At 37.7% G+C, this 10,543-nt stretch overlaps 1 protein-coding gene across 1 annotated transcript in view; it reads right to left on the bottom strand.

Annotated features, from left to right (window-relative positions):
* The window catches only part of LOC145983618 (uncharacterized), a 28,936-nt gene extending 20,338 nt beyond the window's left edge, over positions 1–8,598 (bottom strand). Inside the window, exon 1 of the mRNA XM_083116681.1 lies at positions 8,488–8,598. Coding sequence (XP_082972807.1) covers positions 8,488–8,598 — 111 coding nt within the window. The remainder of the gene's footprint in view (positions 1–8,487) is intronic.
* Positions 8,599–10,543: the final 1,945 nt, after the last annotated feature.

Genomic DNA, 10,543 nt, shown 5'->3' on the forward strand with positions numbered 1-10,543 from the left:
TTTGTGGCATAGTGAGGCACAACTATAAAATGTAGGACACGTCCGGAAATAAGAATGATTCTTATAAGTATTTTTATTTTCTTATTTAGCGTCGTTTTTCTTTCACCTCTTGCTAATCGCGACGACGAGGATGAGTGATATGATGAAATTGATGAAGGGGCACTCACAAAGAACACCCATACGCACGACGGGATTCGAACCCAGGACATCAGACATCGTAGCGCACTGTGCTAACCACTCTGTCACGGACGGAATTCTTATAGCCCTAATCGTTCCTCAAGCATATTTCCTATCTTTAACTACACACGAAACATAAAGAAAAATCTAAATAAACAGGTGCCAGTTCACACTCTAACCGTAAAAAAACATATGCATGTGAAAATGCAAAATAATATTTATTTTTAGATAGTTGTGACTTATTATTGTATATTAAAGAAATATATTAGCGATAAAATGACGGAAGTAGAGGAACATCTCCAATGAAACACTCATGCCTTATGGATATTTTTATTTCTTGCCGAACAAGGTTCCGAGTTCGGGTTCCGACCAAAATGGATCCATTGTATTGTTCATTCATGTCTTTAATGTAATCATAAATCGTCATCATGAATAATTTAACTTCAGAGGAAGAAAACTGAGGTAATTACTAGTAAAAAACAATAACAAATCAAATTTGATCTTAAAGCCCTGGCTTTGCGCTACATATTCCATCACGGGGATCATAGGCGTGCGCCCATGGGGCCAGGGGAGGGCAAATGCACCCCTAATCATGGACGTCTGCAGATTTTTTCCACGAAGAGACAAGCAAGGTATTTTTCCATGGGGCATATTACCCCGATAATAGTGTTGCATTATCGCATTGCTGCATCCTCATTATAATAATTAATGTAAATTATTATGACTGAAAACAAATTATACATGTGAAAACGTACTTTTTGGTTGACATTCGTTTTCTAAGGGGAAGATGTGGCAATCCTTGCCTCCCTTTCAGACATCTATGCCCCTATATTATTATAATTTCACCTAGAAATTTAGGATAGATGAATCCTATCGCCGTTATTAAACTATATTATACTCTTAAAGAAAATTAAGTATTTTCAAGCCGATGAAAGTTCAAGGCAACTACGGGGGAAGGGGGTGCAGTGGGTAAACCACAGTCCCCCACAACCTTGAACGGAAATCAATTTTAGGGGCAAACATGGAAGTAAAGGAAAGCAAGAGTAGCAGGAAAAAATGGATACTCAAGATGGATTTTGTTTTCACGTCTTTCTTGCATTATTTCTTCCAGACTGCCAAGAGCACCTGCGGAGGGAAGGGGAGGGAAAGAGCTGCAATTGCCCCCTTGATTTCAAATTTTATACAAATATAAATACCTTTTGTAAAATGTTCTTGCTCGCTTCGCTCTCAATGTCTGCTTTTCTTGCAGTCTAGTCAAGTTCAGAGCCGTAGCTAGGGGTCGGCGGGAGTTACCCTGGACGCCAAACGATCTAAATGAAAAAAATTGTAAAAGAGAATAATATGGCGCTCCATGAATTTTGTTTCCCAATATTAAATCGACATTGTTTTCATTTTGCAAAAATTTGGATCTGAAAATTTATTGGTCGCTTTGCTCGCAATTTGTTTTCTGTAATGCATTTTATATTACCGAGGAGAGAAGTACTGCTGCTAAAAGGTTTTTCTTAAGTGCATGAACAATTGTTGGGAGGAAAAGGAACGCGCAGATTTGAGAGACAATTTATATGATTTTTACTGTTGGTATATATGTATGTATGTATTTATATGTGTGTGTGGGGCGGGGGGAGGGGTGTATATATAAACACACCCATCAATGCAATAAAATTTAAACAAGTGAGATGAAATTACGTTATTCTTTTCCGGCCTGAAATATAATCAAGGATATCTCCCCCTAATCAGAGGGTCTGCGCACGCCTATGACGGGGACTGACACTTTACGTAGGTGTAGACACGCTTCGTACAATTTGATGGTATCGCGATTACGTAATGGATGTGCAGCCACTTAACTGAAGCCCCCAAAATTCACATTTTATTACTAAATTCTAAATTAGCATAATATCACATAGTTTACGTATTCATAATATGCGCCGCTTTGGTGCACTTTGTGGATTGTGCATTAATCAACATCAGGTTAATCGCGGCAGGCAAAGTGGAGGGAAAATGACAATGAAGCACAACGAGGGGGCCCTTGGTTCCCGATTAATGAAACTTTGTCTACATGCAACTGAGTCGCTGCGTGAAATCGCTAAAAATGTCATTTATTAATTTCTTAATTTTGCTTATTTTATATTGCTTTTCTACCACTTGGAGTCCACAAAGGCGATGAGGATGATTAATGAAGTTATGAAATGGATGATAGTACATGATGATCCATGTCTTACACAAAATTCTAAGTTGGGACTAATGATCATTAGTCAAGTAGTTGTTTTTAACTTCAATCTTTTTCAAGGACTTCTGGGTTGACAGCATGTGTGTTGCGAGATGATGATTTGACGAAAACCACCATTTCAGTGAACTTTTTTGACAATGACTCTAATATCAGTAAAGAGAACATTTTCTTACGAATAGCTGTTGTTAAGAAACCAATTCCTGAAACTTTTTCTTGTGGTCTCACGGCACCCAGCTGTTGTTTGTTATGGCTGGGCCTGGGGGTATGACTCACGCTGCTGTCAATACTCAATCATTCCCGAGAATCCAGGTCCGCCAGGCAAACCCCAAGCGACAATTTTGTTATTTGGGTTGCATAGACAACAGGCTTTAAGATGTTACGATATCATAGGTCTCGTGGCCCAAGAACTACTTTCCATGAGTGTACATGTTAAAATTCATCTTGCATAAATAATCAAATGAGAACAAATTCACATAAAGCGATTAAGTATGCAGAAAAGAAATATATTTGTGATAAATACATAGTTAATAAGTAAATTCCAATAACCAGAACTTTTGTCACGCCGAATCTTGTTTACGGATGTTTTCAAACGTTTTGTTTTACAATTTATTTTTTTCACTGACATCCAAAACGAAAATACGTATTATAACTTAGTGACTTTCAAGGGGTCAAAGTACTGTAATGTTAGTATGCTGCCGATCATAATTATGAGGCTTCTTCGAAAACGCCTTCCATAACGGTATTTGCTATTCGTAACGGATATGTGTATCACTTTTTCGAAACAGACTTTTGTGGAGGAAAAGAACTGTAACGTTACAAAAGTAACGAGCACAATTATACCAGAGACCTATGTTATTCTCTCCGGAACACGGCATCGGACACGGTATTGCACATCGGAACGTCTGTATGATACCAGCTATAAATAACGTTGTTGCTTTGAAAAAGGGAGTGTAACGTTTTTACAGTCGTGACCTCAATTTAGTTACTGGTTAATTGTAACGTTACTATCACTTTCCACATACACTAAAGTTACTAGTCAATACGCGACGAACCTCTTTCTTACCCTGTAACGTTACTGGTTGCCGCCAATGGATGTAACGTTAAAGCGTCACCTAACGACCTACTGCTTTACAAATGAGTTATTTTTCGGTGCCGTTATGCACACCTGTAACGTAATGTTTATATACCTGAGGTAACGTTTCTGTTCACGAAAAAAGTTATTCTGTTTCTGGTTGTAACGTAACGGAAATCGCAATTGAAAATACCGTTCCATTTCGTTACGTTACGACTCCCTGCCCAGAACCCTTGGCACCATACCAATCTGTGATAACTAGAGCCCGGAAGTTCAGGCATTTATTTTCGTTAAAATAGGCAGGCAAAAAGGCATTTATAATGTGGAAAATAGGCACTAAAATGAAAAAAAAGGCAAAATAAACCGAAAAAATGCACATTTGGAAGTCGCTTACTTTTATCTATAATTTCTGGCAAAATATTAAAATCTACATTGGGAACAGCATTTCAATTTTCTCCGTCTTGATTGCACATAACTACAAGGTGTTTTTTAAGTTCTCAACATTCATTGATAGTCGTCTTCTCAGAGAGAATGTTTTTCATAATAGAAAATGATCTTTCTACTTCGACAGAAATTATTGGAGCATACATAAAACAAGCTAATGTAGCTGAACTCATTTCGGTAACAGCATTTTCACCTTTAAGAATATCACAAATTGTTGTCAATTGTTTCAAGTCATCATTTGCACTCACTACCCGTTAGCACTTTTCCGCAACAGCTGACCCCTTTTCTCCTGGCACTTCCATCATCTGCTGCATAGATTCCTCGTAGATTTTCATGGATGCTATAATTGTAATTGTCTCTGGCAATGCACGTAATGTGCAACAATAAACTTGAATAGCACAGGAGTTTTTTCACTTCACGAATTGTAGCCGCTTCATTTTCTGGAAGAGCATCGATCACCTCACTTATTTTTTTTAAGGTTGTTAGCATAATATATAGCTGCTGATATCCAGGTTCCCCATCTCGTCAAGACTGGTTGCGGAGGTAAACTAAGCTCAGGCGCAACTTCCTGAAATTTTCGGGTTCGAGAGGGAGATTTCAGAAATATCTTCTTTGTGTTCGAAATCAACCTGTCCACTTCAGCAGTCAATCATGCACAAGGAAATGTTAACCGAAAGGCAATATCCTAACTGAGCATGAAATACATTTTTCTCACACTCTTGTCCTTCAGAAATGTTGAAACATGCGTGAGTTCAATATTACTTAAATAAGGCGAAAATTATTCACATAATAAACGGAAGAAAAATAAATGCCAACAACGTATTTTGTGAGAAAAATAATTTATATACACATTTTTTTTTAAAAAAATTGTCAAATTTAATTGAAAAAGGCAAAAAAAGGCATTATAATTAAAAATAGGCAGTGAGGTCCCAAATAGGCAAAATAGGCAAAATGAAAAGGCTTCTAAAACATTCGAAACAACATAAGAAACGTATATCCAGAAAAAATTTATCAATATATGTAGTAGATAAAAAGAGGCATTTTGCCAAACTTCCGGGCTCTAGTGATAACCAATCCACCATGGAAAGTTGGCAATGAATCCTTCAAATGAACTTAAGAATAAATAGCACATGTCTATCTGATGTTTGAAACTAAGTTATCAGAAAGCACAACACATGACTTCTTAAACTGTCAGTAATGATTTAATGAATTAGTGGGCATTATACAGGGTGGAGCATTTTCGACTACACAGTTTGAGGTTGGCAACACTGCAAAATAGATGCATTATGAGGGCAGTTTCCTCCAGCCCCGTGTACACTGTGATCTTGGATTTCAGTAGCAATGGAACGTTGGCCTCTACAGCAACGTATATTTTGTGTGGAGCAGCTTGTGTTGACGAAGTCAATTGTACCGGTGCAGCGTGCATTCCGCAGGGAGTATGGAGAATAACAATGCCGTGGACGAGTTCCTAACAGGAAAACAATCAATGAATGGTGGAAACAATGGCGTGAAGTTGGACGTGTTCAAAATAAACTGCATGGGAGAAAAAGAACAATCAGAACACCAGAGAACATTGAACGTGTGCACGTTGCTGTGGTTCGCAGTCCTCGGCGTTCGGCAAGGCATCATGCTCAGACAGAAAGAGAAAGAAAGTTTTTGCAACCAGACCCGAGACAACTGATGATCTGAAGGCATGACTCAAAGAAGAGATTGCACGCATTAATACAGATGTTATTGCACGTGTCATGTGTAGCTTTCAAGACCGTTTGCACAATGTGTTGCCTGCAGGGACGTCATTTGAAAAATGTTATTTTCAAGAAATAATTGTGTGCACATTGTTCATGTTTACATTTTATGTAATCCAAAGGTGCAATGTTTGTTCTAGAAATGAAAAATAAAAGTAAATGTAATCAGCAAATCATCTGTCTTCATTAGAAGTAGGTCATTTGATTTGGATTGACAGAATATTTTTGGTCACTGAAAATTGGCTAACTTTCATTGCGCACTTTGATGTTTATTTTTTAATTTGTGCTATAGTAGCATATTTGATGCGAGGGAGGGAATTTTGTTCTTGTCACATGGGCAGCATTGAAGTATTCGATTGATTTGATAGCAAAGGTGGATTAGAGATAGACAGAGTACAAGGGATGCACATATTATGAGAGAAAGACATGAAGTTATATGAGCTGAAGAGGCCGCTAGGATGTCAGGGGTAAGTGCGGAAGTCTTGCTAGGACTGCAGAGATGAATGGGTAAAGGTAAAGTAAAAAAGGTAAAGTGCTCCCCTGTGCATTGCACCATGCCATGAATGTGTATAGGGGGTATGGAGTTAAAGCCCCACACTTTTTGATCACGGCCGAAGGTGGGGGTGATGTGATCAGCACCATGCCCCTGGCTGCCTTTGCCCCCCCCCAGAGTTGCCTCCAGGTACCCACTTTATATGATGCTGGGTGTGTGCTGGAGCTGTTTGAACAGGTGGAAAAAATCCCGGTTCTCTCCCACCGTGGATCGAACCTGGGTCTCTCAGACATCCTAATAACTGAACTACCGTGGCTTGTGAGATGAATGGGTAATTGCAATATTTTAATATTATAGAGTAGACCTAGGGTGAGAAGGAGGAACTGTATGAAAATTATAATTAAGGCTAAGTCGGGTTGTAGAGTGGGGTTACAGGAGGGACGTGAAAGATCCAGTCTTTATGGCACATTGCAGTGGCATTTACTAGGGGGAGAATTTTAAATGGTGTGTTTAGGCTACGTTTTAATACATAATATTTTTTTTTTTTGTAAAAGATTAAAACTCATCTGTTTATATTTGTATTGTTGGCTAGAATTGACAATAACGGAAGCTTCTATAATTTGAATCCTACTTTTTATACTTACGAAAAAATTAGTCACGCTGGTTTATCTGATGTTCACATGTTGGGGTGAAGTGAAGAAATTAATTATTGAATTGTAGGAGTTGTATAATAAGCTTCTTCATTTTGGCATTCAGTCCCCATATAAAGGTACGTAAACCATGTTTGTTGACATAAACAATTGACTATCGCAATCGGTTACACTGTCTACAGCATTGCAAGACTGTTGACTTGAAACTTGGAAATCATGGATCGTGCAGAAATGACAGAAGATAAGAGTAAGAAAGTTGTTAATGTATCACAGATCATGAAATGGAGTATGGAGGAGGATGGATGAGGACTAACTATGATTCAACGTAAATATATATGCAAATTTCAAACAGAATTCAACCTTTTTAAAATCATGTTTTCATTCATATTTTTCAATATTTTCATTAAAATGGACTCTATAGAAAAAGGCGGGGCTGTGGTAGCAGTAGGGGGCGGTAGGTCAATACCCCAGGGGCGGAGCCCAGAATCGGAGGGCAATTAATATTACTTTTTTTCCAATTCTGATTCTTTCCTTACCTCAAATTTTACATTTATGGAATCCTTGATTCATAAACTTTCCAACGATGTATCTAACATATTTTAAGAGGGACCGATTCGACATCCTTAAATCTTTGAGTAAAAGGAGGTTTGGCAACAGTGCATCGAGCATACAAATTTACTATTTACGAAAATGGCGTGTTCCTTGAAGATATAGTACTACTAAATTAAGATTTTTCAATCGGTAAGTGATCGCAAATTAGCAAATTCACAGTAAGGTTAGGTTAGTTTAGGTTAGGTTATGTCGGGGTAATATCAAGAACATATATTTTTCATTCTGAAATGTAAAATATTGCGATAAACATTGTTTACGTGGAAAAATTCGGAGTTTGTGTTCAGATCAGGGAGAGCTAAATTTCACTTATTTTGCAATTTCCAGACATGACCCCCAAACTTTAACTTCATACTCGTGATTAGAAGGTCTCATTTAGTGTGTACGCGAAATATTAACCAAATCGGCGAGGCTTCCAGTAATGTCAATTCACTCCATATTGTTAATGTTTTTTTCATTGTAATTAATAGTGTCAATTGTTTAGTACGTTAGATGATGAAGGTTATATTAATTTGACTTACAATGTTAAGTTTTCGAGATTTCTTGCTTTGAAATTTCCTTTTCTCTTTCTCCATTCTCTTGGCAAGATGTGTTGGGCTTGGAGCATTCAGCTTGGAGTTCGTTTCTCCTTAGTCGGCTGTTTCCGTTTAGGCACATTGTGTCACGTTTGTTGATATACATTTTGCTCTGGGGCTCTGTCCAATGTCTCGCAGAGACCGATGTCAGATAGAGCCACGTGATGGTTTCATATTTAGTATAATGAGTCATTTGATCAAATTAATTATTCCTGGTGTTAAAAAGAGATTTCTACTTATTATATAACTATATCTGTTGTTAGCATTATTATCCTTTTCTCGACTGTCGTTTATTCTAACCTACCTTCTAGGCCTCCCCAATCGTGCAGTGGTAGCAATGTCACCTTGTAATCACGGGGTACCGGGTGCGATACCCGGTAGTGGCACATATTAGTTCAGATCCTACTTTAAACTGTAGATCCAGTCCCGATTAGCCTTACTGTGTATAAAGTGGACTTAAAACACCAAATCAATCAATCAATCAATCTAACTTACGTTTTCTTTGTAGGGAGTGAATGGGGAAGGGGGAAGGTGGGAGTCACTTTGATGTACAATTATTACGACATTTTTAGTATCTTTTTCCTCGTGGTCAGGTAGTTTTCGCATGTTAAAGGAACACTTGTGCATTGTGATTTATTTTGGCATATTTTTCTGGCAGCAAGGGGGGGAGGGGTTAAAAGGGCCTAATAGCATGCCTGGGATATTATTAATATGGTGGATTTATCGCTCATACACTTTGCATGGTTTGTGCATGTATAGTGATGTGGAAATATGTTATGCATGGATCTGGGTTTGAGTCTTCGGAGCTTCCCATGGGCATCTTCTGTCTATTTCATCTCTCTGTCTGCATATGTATTCTGTTGTTGGGATCTTATATTTAAGTGTTTGTGTGCTAAGTCTCTGGCAGTTTGCAGTAACTTTAGTCTTTCATCACTGGAGGGAATTTCAAGGTTCATTCTAACGGTGACAGGTAAGTTGATGGGGTTGTGAACTAGTAAGAGGAGTGGGATATGATTTATGAGTGTATTCGGGATGAGGATGTTATAGGTGAGAAGAGTTTATTCTGAGGGTGTGGTTAGCAGGTTAGTTGGGGAAGTGTGCATTGTGTTCACTGGTATGTAGGCTATGTTGGGATTCTAGGTTCTAGAGTGAGAGTGTTCTTTAATGTATTTGGTCTAGTTTTGTCCTTTGTGGGTTTGATTTTAGTGATGATTTTTTCAGGGTTTGTGTTAGTTCGTGCCCTATTGGAATAGTGATACTTTGGCATGTATCCTCATCTTCTTATAGTTCAAGTTTTGTTAAATGAGGATATATCACATTTCTTGTGTTTTTATAAAGTCATCGCCAAGTATGGGGGGAGGGGGTAAGTCTTGAGTTCCAATTACTTTAAATGGGTGTGTGTGTATTTGTAGTCCCCTATTTTGAGGGCTAAGATTGCTACTTCTTCGATTGACATTTTATCACTATGCTATCGGGGAGGCCCATGGCCTTTTCTAAAACCAGCCTGGTATTCTCCTATGATTGTTTCTGCATATGGTTCCAATCTGCTTCTCATTATTGATGTGAATATTTTATATGGTGTTCACAAGAGTGAAATACCCCTATAGTTCTTACATTTCAATTTGTCCCCCATTTTGCATATTGGACAAATTATGCTTTTCTGCCAGTCCTTAGGAATTTCTTCTCAATTCCATACTTCTGTTATAAATTGAAATAGTCTCTCATTGAGTTTGATCCCTCCATTTTTTCATAGCTCTGCTGGTATGTCATCTATTCCTGGAGCTTTATTGTTTCTTTGGGCTTTTAAGACTTTCTCGAATTCTCGCATTGTAGGGGGTTTCACTGGTTCTTCATTTTTCCTGCAATTCTTTTCCTGATAGTTTCTTTGTGGACATTCACTGACTGTGTTGAATTTTGCAGTCTAGAGAAATACTCTTTCCATCTATGTTTGATTGTTTCCTTATCTCCTAGAAGTAGCCTGTCCTTATCTTTACAAAAGTTTGTTCTGGTTTTAAATCCTTCTTTGATAGATCTTACTTCTCTATATGCCATATATGTATTGTTGGACTTAAAATGTTGTCCAATTATATATTTTTTCTCTGTTATATACTTCCTTTTCTTTTTCTTGTGTACATTTTTATTCCATCTATCCAGTTCTTGCTTTATCCTTCTTGTTGGATGACTCAAACATGTATGGTATGCTTTTTTTTTTTAATTCAATGATTTCCTTGCAATCTTCATCAAACCATTCCATTTTGTTCTTCTTGATGCCTGTTCCAAGAACTTCTTTAGCTACTGCCTTGACATTATTCTTCATTGACTCACATTTATCCTCTATGTCTTTTATAGGGTCATCTTCCTCGCTCTGTAGTTTGGCTGATAATGATGATCTGAATTGTTTCCTAGTCTCTTCATCTTGAAGTTTATCAATGCTGAGATTTTGAGCTTTGGAAACACGATCTGCTCTAGCTTTCATTATATGGCATCTTAGGGTGGCTTTAACTAAGAAATGACCTGAACTACAAATGGTACCTCTGTATGTTTTTACATC

This window comes from Lepisma saccharinum, chromosome 2, assembly GCF_977018435.1.
Source record: "Lepisma saccharinum chromosome 2, izLepSacc3.1, whole genome shotgun sequence".
Lineage (NCBI taxonomy): Eukaryota > Metazoa > Arthropoda > Insecta > Zygentoma > Lepismatidae > Lepisma > Lepisma saccharinum.